Below are 13,804 nucleotides of genomic sequence, written 5' to 3' on the forward strand. Positions count from 1 at the left end.
AGCCATTTATATATATATAGCTGGTGAGCGATCTACTTTGTTAAATTGAGCAACTTTTCTCCAAATAATTATTGCAATATAACGTGAAAATAGGGTCAGTATACCTTTTGTTTCTGTTGCAAAAGGGAGGGTATTTAAAGCAGTTTTTTCTGTGAGACCAATAGCATCAGTCCCCAGTCCAGATCATCTATCTGTAGACTGTAGTTCCCTTTGACCAATAGCTAAGATAACATCGGAAAAGGTCCCATTCCTATATGTCACAAATGTCATTGACGTAGGAAGACCCTACATGTTATGATGTTATGTAATGTATGTATATAATTGATATAACTTTCCTTGATCATTCTTTTCAAATAAACTTCCTTAATTTTCAAAATTGGCCCACTATATTCTGATCTGCAGATTAAACCAAAATTATTTCAACTCTCAATAATGCTAAACATTGTATATAATGAAGCTTCAGGACACACTTAAATATTTAATGAAATGTTTCAATAAAGAGACATTGGCATTTTCTTCCTATTAGTATTGACACATAGGCATTTGTTTATATCCAAGTATTTTATTCTTTGGCAGTTATTGTGCATATATGTTACCTAGGCACAAGTAGGTTTTAATCTAGATGTTTTAAAAATGCATTTTTTTTTGTTCATGATCAGGAGTGCAGAACAATCTTAATATTTCCCAGGTGGACAACATCAGTGGGCATTCGATGTCAGCTGGAGATATTCTGGGTTTTCTTGAAAGCTTAAGATTAATGTAAATATCCAAATGGACACATGAAATTTTCCACTAGATCCTTGGCAAGTAGTAGCCAGACATCTTATGATTGCTACGGTATATTCTGGCTTCCTACCTACCGTATATAAATCTATTTTATGATATACAACTTAAAATAGAAGAGATAAAGCGAAATACTGCGTAGCTGATTTTTAAAAGCTAAACAACATTGGACCTGCTCAATATTTGATTGTCTGGAAATGAAGGAGCTGTAGACTAAACTGGAAGTTGTTATTTTTTAAATGTAGTGTTGCCAAGAAAACTACATAGGTATATCTATGAAACCCTGAGAAGTTAGAAAGGGAAAAGCGTGCTATATTTTACAAGGATGGGAGTTGCTAAACTTTAAGTCAAGCAATACACTCCATATTCCAAGACTCAACTTTACAAAGAACATTTTTGGCAAAAGAAACAACTTCCAGTCTTGAAGCAGGGTAGCACAACAAATATGATCGATGTCCAGTAGCTCCTAGTGGAAAAAAAAATGGTTACATTGATTTCATTCTTTAAAAGCAATTGGAAGTGACAGGCCATTTGTATAACTGCCTCGTTTCCTTCATCTCGCTGCCAAGACTACTACGGAAATGTTTACTTGGGTAAAAGAAATCTTTAGGAATTCTTCCAATTTGACTACTGCAAGATCTGCAGTAACTATTCCATACAGTAATCATAAAAGTACCAGATCAAAGTTGGAGATCGAGTACACTATTATACTAGAACTAAGTGGTAGCCCAGGCCAGTCTTCCATTCCTGTAATAACAAAGGATTTCAGCTATAGATCTGCAGTATTTAAAACAGCATGACTGACACTAAGCTCCTGTAAGATCTTATTCAGTTCTAATCAATTCAAGCACAAAGCTCTATGTTCTTATTTCCTTTGTCCTTTCCTATATTGCAAAGTTTAACCTACCCTGTTAAATTCCAAATGTGCTCACAGGCCAAAGATACAGGGCAAATAAAGCCTTTCAATAACTGAATGAATATTCCAATTTTAAGGCCTGCTCTTCTCTAATAATTGTCTAGTATCAACAGGGTTTTTATACCTCAATGTGAGGTTATGTCTTATAATCCGAGACACTGTTTCAAGGGAGGCTTTACAAGTATTTCCATAAGATAGGCTTTAAAAAAAGGAAGATTCTTATTTAGTATAAAAATTCTGGAATAAAGCTTTAAAAAACAAAAGCAGGGATGGACAGTTCTTGGAGAACCATGAACTTCACTTGGAGGGAATGAGAATTTCAAGGGAGATGCAAACATGGGTGAGACAACATGGGGAAGAATTATTTTTGTTTTTAACTAGTATGTCTCTGCTGGGTATTACACTTCAAAATTAAAAACTTCGGAAGGAGGAGCCAACATCGCAATGATATGGACATGGATGGATGGTCCAATCGGACCTAAACTGTCCCGTAGAGACGGTGAACAGGAAGAATACATCTTGCTGATTCCAGGGACACCACCCTGATTGATCCAAGAGAAGTTCTTCAAGCCGGCAACAAAAAGTCCAGCCCCAGGCTGATGAAGTTGGGACGGCTCCAGAACGGAAGGGAAGTGGAAAGAGAAAGTGTGTCCATCTGGTGAGGAAACTTTACTGTTTTGGAAAAGACTGCCCAATTTTTTTTTAAAAAAAGTTAAATCTGAAAGCAGAAGAAAACAAGTGGCAAAATTAACCTATACTGGATTGCTTTGGATAGTGTGTTTCATTTTCTTTGTAATTCTACTTCGTGGATTGAAGTGCTCGCAACTTCTTTTTTTCTTTTTAAAGAGAATGGATCAGTTTTTCTTCTATTTTTTATTTTTATTTTTTAATCTATGGACTGAAGTCTTCTTTATTTCAACAAGGATTTTTATTTCTTGCTATTAATTCCATTTAAGAACTCTGTTTCTTTTAAGTTTGAAATAACATTAGAGAGTGGGAAGCAATACTGCCACTTGGAGACTGGAGACTTGAGTTTTTGAAACAATGCACTTTCCCTTTTCCTTTTGATCTCACTGACTTTGTATCTCAAGGCTCTGCAATTTGTTTATAGAAAGTGATAAGAAGCAAGGGCACGAATTGTTTATACAGGTGCACTTTGAGAGTTTTACTGGCAGTGGGAGAGAAAAAGAAACAGAATCTTCTTTTTTGAAGATCATAAATGAATTTGCATTTAAGCTAATTTAATATAAGAAGCCTTGAAAGCCAGAGTGGCAGTATCTCTACCAGCTTGCCAAAATGGCACAATATTCAAAAGAAACATTAACTTTGCAAAACATACTGGCCGGAATTCAAAATTTATTAGAAACAACATAGAGAACGAGAAGAAGATGGAAAAATTAAGAGTTTATAACAGCAAAGGGTCAGAGTCCCAAAAATTGAAGGGGAAAATGATTACAAAGACAACTGATTACTTTACCAGTGGAGTGAACGTGGTTGAAAGTGGGAAAAGGGAGTATGGAAAAGGGAATTAGATCAACAGGAACTCTACCCCAGATTTCAAGGCATGGAAGAAGAAAAAAGAGGAAAAAAACGGTGGATTTAGGGAGAGAAAACTTCTCAGAAGCATGATTGACAACCAAAGATAAACTGATTAAAATAGCAGATGGAGGGCATCGAGATTACTTAAGTGATGCTACAAGCAGCAAGGTGCAGAGAGAAGTCCACAAAAACTTTATTAAGGAAATAAATAGAAGATTAATTCCACAAATGACAAAAGAAATAAGATTGCATTATTACTGGAAGGATACAGGCTGATATATGAAAGTTGATAATAAAAAATAGTTAATTTTAGTAATTAGTGATTAGTAATTTAGTAATCTCTAGAGTGCTATGTTAAATAAATAATTGATAAGGATAATAAGGCACATACACGTGTTGGTTTGATGAGAGGAAATTTTATATAATTAGTGAATGAATTTCTGTTAATAACTATAACAATAACAATGAAATGACAAGGGATATAGTGAACAATATATATATGTACTGGTTTAATAAAAGGAATTGGGATATAAATTGTAAACAGCGATTTGGAAAGGAGGATTAGAAACCTTGTTATCAAACATAATTAATTTTTACTTGGAACATGCTATAAAGGGGTAATGTTATTGGATGATTAGAAATAACTAATGAAATGTCATTATGTGGTTGTGTTTTCAATTTTGGATTATTTTATGCAAAAGGATGTTAAAACAATTATAGTCAAATGAGAACTGTGGGATGTTGATGGTAAGATATATAAAGATTTTTGATTTAAAATATCTAATGTAATATGAAATATAATTAATGACTGTGGAAGAGATGCATGAAAGTTATTTGTAACCAATCGACACACTTCTACAATATGATTAGTGATTAGTAATTTAGTAATCTTTAGAGTGATATGCTAAATAAATAATTGATGATAACAAGGTAAACACATATGTTGGTTTAAAGAGAGGAAACCAGATATAATTAGCGGATGAATTTCTATTACTAAATAACAACTATAAAAATAACAATAAAATGACAAGGGATATAGTTAATATATATATGTACTGGCTCAATAAAAGGAATTGGGCTACAAATAGTAAACAGGGACTTGGAAAAGAGGATTAGAAATTTTGCTATCAATCATAATTAATTCTTACTTAGAAAATGTTATAAAGGTGTAATGTTATTGGATGATATTAGAAACATTTAATGAAATGTCATTATGTGGTTGTGTTTTCAATTTTGGATTATTTTATGCAAAAGGACGTTAAAACAATTATAGTCAAATGAGAATTGTGGGATGTTGATAGTAAGATATATAAAGATTTTTGATTTAAAATATACAATGTGATATGAACTATAAGTAATGACTGTGGAAGAGATGCACAAAAGTTATTTGTAACCAATCAACACACTTCTATAATATGTAACAGAAGATGATTTTTGTGTTGTGTTTGTCTGTTTAACCAAAAATATTTTTTTTAAAAAAAATTAAAAACTTCAATCTTTGAAACCATTTCCTTCCAGATTGGACAGTGAGGTTGTTAGGGAGGAACATGGGCCAGTCCTGGAGTCTGGGAAAGGCTCTGTCGGAGGCACTTATCAGCTGCCTTCAGAGTCAGACATCAGTGAGGCAGACGAACAGCTGGGGCCTGTTCCCAGAATGTGCATGCACAGAATTGCCAGACAAAGGGAACAGCTAAAGAACGGGTCGATTTGGGAGAAAGGCCACATGTGGACGATAGAGCCCCTCCCAGAGGAAATAAAAGAGGAGCGAAAGGGGAGTGGAGTTTGCAGGAGACAATTAGTTGGCTTAATTGGTTCATGACTCTTTGAGATTCCTTGCCAAGTTCTGCAGCTCTCCAAGCCAGATAAGGTCTGTGACTGTAAATCCTCCCTTGAAAGACTTCGCTGAATGAGTAGAATTCACAGCAAATTAATAAAAGGGGTCTTTGTTGGGACCAGGAGTCTAAGTCTTTCAAGTAATAGTATAACCATTGGTTGAAGACACGGCTCTTCTCTGAGCTCAAATAACTACTTCGTAGCATTCTTCATCTTGGCCGTACCCAGATGGGTTTCCGGCCAGATTGCAGCCCCGGCTTCAGAATGGATGAACCATCTGTCCTGTAAGTGGCTGACAGCAGCAGGGGCTCACTTGACAGTTCAGCTTCAGGGCACTGAGAGAAGCAAATGCCAACTGAAAATGAAATACTACAGCTCAACAAAAGCAGGTTTGGTTTATTTGAATGATTTCATTAAATATCTACAAAGAAGGTAACAAACTGCAGCACAAAGCGCAATTGTACATGAAGCGCAATGCCTGGATTTAGTGCAAAACATACCATTAACTACGGCCAGGGAAGCCCAAGGTTTGAATTCCTTTTATTTTATTTTTACAGTGTACATTGTTAAATAATGTAAAGAAAACATCTGTAATTCAGAAACAGATCTTGTGGAAAAAAAGGTACTCAAAAGTGTAATATTAACACAAAATAATTTAACAGTTCAGTAGCACTAGTTAATTCTTCTAGACCTCAGTTATTTAATCCACAGGAGGGAAATCAATGGTAAATAAAACCAGTATTTGAATAACTAAGTGAAAACCCAACCTCAAACATATTAAACCAAAATACCATCCTCGTGCAACACTCAGCTGACCATTCTAACCATGAAGTGGCACCTTTCATCACTGATTCTTTCTACTTTCTGCATATTAATTCATTTCTTGTTTTGAAGAATGGGCCACAAACTCAGAAAGTAAAAGCTTCTCCATTAACAGTAGGAAGCCACAGCTTTCCCCCATATTCCGTTACAATGGGGGACTTTGAAGTCGGAAAAGGGGTTGGAGCCCAGCTACCTTATGGACTTCCCGTCTTTTGCTTTCCAGCCACCATGCCGAGGCCTCCCTTCCTGACAAAAGCCACTCTTGAAAACTTCAACTTGAGACAAAGGGATGGAAAGACAAACCTGTGCATATGTTTGAGGGTAGCGTGAACAAGTACAGAAATAACAAATTCCCTGCTAACCTTAAAGGAACTTTTTTTTGGGGGGGGGGGGGGAGGAAGGGGAGACATTTTTTTTTTTTTACTTAGTATACAAACTTTTTAGACCAGCAGTAAAGCTACTCCCAAATACAAAATAGAAGTACTCTGACCCTTCACAGCCTGCTGCAGCAATAGAGAGTAATACTAGTTGGTTGCAATATGTCGTTTGAATCGAGAACTTGTATGTCGCGTTAGAAACCGAGTCTGAGTGGAAAGTAGGCGATGCAGTGCACCTACTCGAAGGCAACACAGTTACAGTCTTGGTACCAGGTTTTAAGTCCTTTAGACGTTTTTTAACAAAAACAAAGTTATTTTTTGATTCTGAGTGTTTCAAGTGTATCTGTCCTTGGCAATGAAACCCGCAACATGGAATATCTGTTTCTGCCCTTCCTAGGTAGAATGAAAGAGCAACCCCAGGAGTCGTTCGCGCTCCCCAGGGTCCTAAACTCCCGTTTCTGAACACATGTTGACCCTCCTAAAACCCTTTTTTAGCTTTCAGCCAGCCTGCCCCTAGGAGCCGTCCTTTCAGACAAGCCTTTCTCCTTCCCTCCCTCCTCTCTCTTTCTCTCTCTCTCTGTTCACATTCAGCCCAGTTTTACTCTGGTTACACAACATGTCATCATTTCTGTACCCTCCACCAATATCCATTGCTGGTTTTCCCCACCTCCTCTCTGTAGTTTACCTTTTCGACGTGGAGCTGCAGTAGCTCCCCCTCCAACACCTACTCTAGACACTGTTACAGTATAAGCATCCAATGTTTTAGGCCTTTGGTATTTCAGTGGCTATGTCCAAAATAACCTCCCTCTCGCCTTTCCCTTGGTCTGTCTAAAGTCTGCCGGGCAGGTGATGCTAACTGCAGGAGCAATAAAAAGTCCAAGGCACTAAAATATCCAGCAAGCATACTGGGAGAACAGACAAGTATTCAAGTACATTAATTTATACAATTATACATTCACATTTATCTAATACAATGAAAATAAAAAGGAAAAAAGTTAAAGTGTCTCCAATAAGTATCAGGATATAGCTAGCTTTTTTCCCATTTTTTCTTTTTTGACTGTTTAACCCCCTATACTCCACTCGTTTGTTTTTTTTTAAACTACTGTTGTCCAACAACATTTATATATCACAGTGTTTCCACATCAAAACTGATGGTAAGTACATGTCCGCAGGGAACTTTTAATTATTTGTTTTTCTTCTAAACATTTTAAATTGCTCTAATGCTGCTGCCAAAGCTCTTAATATCTTTTCCTGAAAGCAGGAAAGACTTATCTCAAAGCATGGGCTATTCTGTATGTCCATCTGTGTGCGCACTTGTTCCGGAACTGTGATGTCATGTTCTGAAGGAAAGGATAAGATGATGTAAAAATAGACCGCTTTCCATTTGGGCTCAAGTTCTTCAGAACAAGGCAAATGGCATACGAAGATTCATGCGAAGGCTAACAACTTTCTTTCCCAACCCATAGGATCCAGCCTCTTAAGTCATGTGGATTTTACAGTCAGAGGCTGCTGGCTTGCATGGTGATTTCCATCTCTAAACATTCTGCCACATACAAGAATTAGAGGAAGTATGTGCCGTCTTAAGAGGATCCTGATCACGTTCTCCCCATCTTCCGAAAGGGGGGCTTTACTTACTGAGTGCAGACAGCAATGGTTAGAAGGGGAGGGGGGCATCCATCCCTTTTGGGCACAAAGAGCCTAGCAGTTAATTCAGGCCCCGACTCCTGCCCAAAGGTCTACCCAGCAACATGGCTGGGAATCGCTAAGTGGTCCGCAGATTGGAGCCAGGGGGGTTGCTGATAGATTTCTGTAAGTTGCTGATGTTGAAGTTTTGTAATGAGGCAGTTCCTACAGGCTGGAACTGGTTTAAAGGCTGCTGTGCTGGACCACCCGTCCCGCTCCAGGGGGGTACAAAGGGCACTGCTGGATAACCAAACGGCTGAGGGGGACACATGGCCTTGGTGAAGTGACCTAGGGAGGTAGCTGATGCTGCAGAGATAGGGGTAGCACCAAGAGAGGATGTCATCGAGATGCAGAGTTGGCTTGGTGCGGAGAACTTCCTTGCCATTCCTGGACCCTAAAACAAACAAAAACAATGGAACTCAATCCAAAATCAACCTACCTGAGAATTGCTAAACAAATTTCTTTCATCAACTCTATCCATGCATGAACCCGAAAAGTAACTATGGTACTTAGAGTGCTGATTAAATGTTTGTGAGCCCTTTTGAATTTTAATTTGCATTGAATTGTGATCTGCTTATTCATACAAGTCCTAAAATTACATAAAAAGAATCGCATTACACAGTCAAAAACATATCTGTTCATTGATTTGTTGGGGAAAATGATTCAAAGCTATGAAACTTTGCTTTTAGTAACTGGTGTGCCCTCCTTAGTCAGTAATAACTGCAACAAAACAATTTCTGCTAACAGTTGATCAGTCCTGCACATCAACTAGAGGAAATTTACCCTGTTCCTCTTTTACAGAACAGTTTCAACTAAGGGATGTTGGTGGCCTTCATTGCAGGAACTGCATGCTTCAGGTCTTCCCGCAAAGTTTCTATAGGATCAAGTTAGGACTTTTGACTTGGCCATTTCAAAACCTTAATTTTATTCTACTTGAACCATTCTTTGGTGTTACAACTTGTGTGGTTTGGCTCACTGTCTTGCTGCGTGACTCACTTTCATTTGAGTTTCATTTCATGGCTAGATACCCTGACATTTTCCTGTACCATTTGCCAGTAGAATTTCGAATTCACGCTTCTCTCAAGCCGTTCTGGTCCAGAAGCAACAAAGCGGACTCAAACCTAAATCCTGTCACTCGCGTGTTTCACAGATGGGATAATGTTCTTATGCTGGAATGCAGTGTTTGCCTTTCGCCAAACTTAACACTTTTCATTCAAGCCAAGTTACATTATGGTCTCATCTGTTCATGGAACATTTGTTCCAATAGCCTTCTGGCTTATTCTCATCGTCTTTCACAAAATGTAGACAGGCAGCAGAGTTCTTTTGAGAGTGTAGTGGCTTTTTCCTTGCACTCCTGCCATGCTCACCTCTACATCCTTCTATGCTGAAGATCAGACTTGTAATTCTGTTCTTTAAATAAAGGAAGCCTTCCCATGTTCACACCTAATTATCATCCCACGGATTGAAACACCCGACTCTTAATTTCTCCTTCAAATGAACTGATAATCCTAGAGGTTCATGTATTTTTGCTTCACACAAATATGTAGTTTTGGATCATTTTGCTTAATAAATAACCAAACTAATACAATGTTTTTCGCTCAGTTGTTTAATTAGGTTCTTATTATCTAGCTTTAGGAATTGAGTGGAGATGAGATCACGTTTTAGGCCATATCTATGCAGAAATATTGAATGTTCAAAGGGGTTCACAAACTTTAAAGCACCATTGCAGTATTAATTCTTCTTCATCCTCCTCCTCCTCCTCCTAGCCATTGTCTTTCCACTGCAGGATGAAGGCCACTTCCTCATGTTCCCAACCAAGATGGTCCTGAGGTTTCCTTTGCCAGTTGCGCTGCAATACTTGCTGATGTCATCGATCCGTCTTGTTTTAGGTCTCTTTCGTGGGCGCTTTTGTGAGGTCCATTCTATGAATGCCTTGGTCCACCTGCCATCAGTTCTTCTTGCTATGCGACCAAAATTCTCATTGGGGAAGATGGGTGGCTGTTTAAATTTGATTAATTAATTGGAATCAATCAATCAATCAAATTTAAATAGCCACCCATCTTCCCCAATGAGAATTGTGGATGGCACATAATAAAAAAAAAGCAACAGCCAATATAAAACTGATAGAAATCTAAAAAGTGAGAGTTATAAATAGAATAAAAACTAAACTACTCAACTTGCCTCGTAATTGCCATGTCCTTTGCCTCCTTTCTTGCCAGACAGATTCATAGCGTCCCGAGCCCAGTTGTCCACTAGTTTGTGCAGATCATCAGTGAAGGTTCCTTTCCGACTAGAGGCAGGGGGCTGAGACTGGGGTGCCTGGCTGTTTACTGTACCTCCAACAGTGTTTACACTGCTGGTCCCTAGGAAAAGGAAAGCAGCTATCATTTGAATACGATTGAAACAGAATTCCCTGGAGGCCATCAAGAGTTACAATGCAAAATAAGAGCAAGAATTTAAAAAGCCATGCATATGAGGTCTACTTGGACATAATGAAAAGGAAGGATTTTAGAGCTCAGCTAGCAGTTTTTCTGCTATTAAGTTAATTATGTAATTGTATGTTATTTTTCAGATCAGTGGGTGGTCTGCAAAGTTGCTGTTTTCCACAGACAAGTGGATTAACATTGGGCATTAATAACCAGGCTGTCGGGAAGTTTCCTCCCAATTGTTTACAAGCACCTATTACGCTCAGTTGAGCCATTTGCCAACTCTACCCACTCAATCCAATACCAAGAAATTATATATTCATTGGGATAGCCACTCTGTTCTGCAGATGGACAATCTGAAACCTCAAGGACACATTACTGGAAAGAAACACTTGCGTTACTGGCAGCAATCATGAAACAAAATTGTACTAAGAGCCCACTGACTTCACATCCCAAAACCAAAAATGACATATAGCAAACAATCTCCTTTGCTTCAAACTGAGACGGTGGCTTCCAGAGGAGCCTGTTTATTTAGTTCCAAAGGTTTCACACCATGGGAGGGAATGATCTCAATACATCTAAAAAGAGAGGCACAAGGAGCTACTTGATTAAAAAAAATATGGCACTTGCTAGAATCAGATCAGAAGAATAAAGAAAAGTCCAATATGTCCAGGGGTGTATGCCAAAGGATTTCCAGTGGCAAATTTGCTGAAACAATGTAGAAAAGTATTATTGCTTCTAAAAGTTAGTTGAATAGCAAAAACCTCAACACAAGTCTTGAGAACTTCAATGTGCGATGGAAAAAAAAAATCACCCATAACCAAAACAGAAATGTTCATCAATTTATAAAACAGAATCTGAACCCAAGAAGGTAACTTCAATGTGGAAACATTTGCTGTTTAAGAAATCTAAGTTTTATTTTAAAATTCAGAAAGGCATAAAGAATTAGAGCAGCACTTTGGATCTGAGAGCAAAGAGGTGCTTTGGAGCTTGCAGGGGCATACATGTTACACTTGTGTGCAGCCACATGCATCTTCAGTGGGAGGCAAGACTGACAAGTGACAAAAGAGGCAATCTGTGTGAAGCTGAAACTTTGCAACGTTCCACACTTGTACCCAATGTTGGGGTTAGAAGCACAAAAAGGCCAGGTTTGCACTGTGACCTTACTGTGTGTGTGTGTGTGTGTGTCATAATGAATGGCATGGATTACATATGCCTGCAATTCCATATCCAAACATCTTTCCCTGGGATTGCTATGTTCTATGGGTAGGGCCCCATGTGCTCCTAAGCACTTTTTTTTGCCTTCAGATCCAAACAGCTGCACAATCTTTGTATCTGTGGCATTGTATTATTATGGCAACTGGATCCTGTTGCTTAGAAACTAATAGCTAAAGGTTACAGACGGTAATAATTGGATTCTGGATCCCTAGACCTGATAAAAATGCAAGTAGAGAAATAAAAGTCCTTATTTGTGGTAACAGTGAGGCAAGGTGTTACTGTGCTGTGAAATACTGTATAAGCAAGCAAGGTGACTAACTTAAGATGACCTAGGATGTAACGGTCTCCCCCAAACTGAACAGCCAGAAGGGGGAAAACATGCAAACAAGAAAATGGAAAAAAAAGGAATCCTTTGCCCAGGTGAGAGAAATGAATGTAGTATTGAATCACTTACTGTGTAACATGCAAAGGAACAATATTTGATACAATAAAAGACATAGGCTGTAACATATGCACAAATCTAATTGATAAAACAGCCAGACACACACGCACCAGCACAGATAACACACAAGAGTGAAGAAAAGAAAACCACCTTCACATCATGCCTAAAAGCATTGTCATCAGTTTCATGCAGGGACTAGAAGAGATTCTTCAGCCCCTTCCTGATGGCCATAAAAGATACATTGCTAGGTAAAGTGCCTACAAGACATTGGGATAAGTTGATGGTGTGAATTCTCAGGTGTGACTAATTTTTCTCTTTCACTGGCTGTTCATCATGCACCCAACTGCCTCAGAAACGATCTAAGATAATTAAATAAGAAGGATTTATACTTTTATCAAAAATGACCTCAATTGTTAAAAGTAACCAATTTTTTAATCTGTTAAACCAGCCATCAAGAAGAGTCTGACAAAAATGTGGATCAGTGTCAATTAAAAAACAAAAAACACCTCCCCTCAATCTTGCTCAGTCACAGCAAATATTACAGAATTTTATTTTGGCTCTTATCTTTAAAGAACAAATGGAGCTCTTTCCCTCCATCGCTGCATTCAATCTCTCTCTCTCTCTCTCTCTCTTAATCCTGCCAAAGTGCTTCCCTCCATCTGCAGGAAGTCCTCCAATTATGACAATTGGGAACAGAATTTCTGTTGCTAAACAAGGTGGTTGCTAAGTGAGTCTTGCCCAATTCTGCAACCTTTTTTTTGGCATGTTTATTAAAGGAATCTTTGCAGTTGTTAAATGGATCAGGCGGTCATTAAGAGAATCTGGTTTCCTTCATTGACTTTGCGGCCTGAAGCTGGCTGGGAAGGTCACAGATGGTGATCACATGAACCCGGGACTCTGCAACCATCGTAAATATATGCCAATTGCTAAGCACCCAAATTTTGACCATGTGACCTTTGGATGCTGTAATGATGGTAAGAGCAAGGACCGATTCTAAGTTACTTTTTCAGTGTCATTATACCTCTTAATGGTTGCTAAATAGAATATAGAATAACAGAGTTGAAAGGGACCTTGGAGGTCTTCTAATCCAACCCCCTGCTTGGCAGGGAACCCTACACAACTTCAAACAAATGTTATCCAATCTCTTCTTAAATGCTTCCAGTGTTGGAGCATTCAGAACTTCTGGAGGCAAGTTGTTCCACTGATTAAGTGTTCTGTCAGGAAATTTCTCCTTAGTTTTAAATTGCTTCTCTCCTTGATTAGTTTCTACCCATTGCTTCTTGTTCTACCCTCAGGTGCTTTGGAGGATAGTTTGACTCCCTCTTTTTTGTGGCAGCCCCTGAGATATTGGAACACTGCTATCATATCTCCCCTAGTCCGTCTTTTCATTAAATTAGACATACCCAGTTCCTGCAACCGTTCTTTATATGTTTTAGCCTCCAGTCCCCTCATCATCTTTGTTGCTCTTTCTAGAGTCTTCACATCTTTTCTACATCGTGGTGACCAAAACTGAGCGCAGTATTCCAAGTGTGGACTTGGAACACTTGGAATACTTCATGTGATCTTGATTCTATCCCTCTGTTTATGCAGCCTAGAACTGTGTTGGCTTTTTTGGCAGCTGCTGCACACTGCTGGCTCATATTTAAATAGTTGCCCACTAAATGAATGGTTATAAGTCGAGAAATACTTGTACCTTTATTAATGATACCTTTTCTTATGCTGTAGAGCAAGGGTGTCAAACTGGATTACTTCAAGGGCTGAATCA

General features: G+C 38.4%; 1 protein-coding gene across 22 annotated transcripts in view; it reads right to left on the reverse strand.

Annotated features, from left to right (window-relative positions):
- Positions 1 to 5,447: 5,447 nt before the first annotated feature.
- Positions 5,448 to 13,804, reverse strand: part of LOC106546218 (serine/threonine-protein kinase WNK1) — a 112,783-nt gene continuing 104,426 nt past the window's right edge. For 18 of the 22 annotated variants that reach the window (XM_014063033.2, XM_014063025.2, XM_014063028.2 and 15 more), the window contains 2 exons: positions 10,135 to 10,316; positions 5,448 to 8,347 (listed from right to left, as the gene is read on the reverse strand). In XM_014063033.2, the coding sequence (XP_013918508.2) occupies positions 8,033 to 8,347; positions 10,135 to 10,316 (497 nt within the window). In that variant the 3' untranslated portion in view covers positions 5,448 to 8,032. Of the gene's footprint in view, positions 8,348 to 10,134; positions 10,317 to 12,189; positions 12,399 to 13,804 lie in introns of those variants that run through there. The other 4 variants (XR_015697693.1, XR_015697692.1, XR_015697690.1 and 1 more) reach the window with 2 other exon arrangements.

The sequence above is a fragment of the Thamnophis sirtalis genome, unplaced genomic scaffold (genome assembly GCF_051295495.1).
Source record: "Thamnophis sirtalis isolate CommonGarterSnake01/CBP01778 unplaced genomic scaffold, rThaSir2_p1.2 scaffold_9, whole genome shotgun sequence".
NCBI classification, from domain to species: domain Eukaryota; kingdom Metazoa; phylum Chordata; class Lepidosauria; order Squamata; family Natricidae; genus Thamnophis; species Thamnophis sirtalis.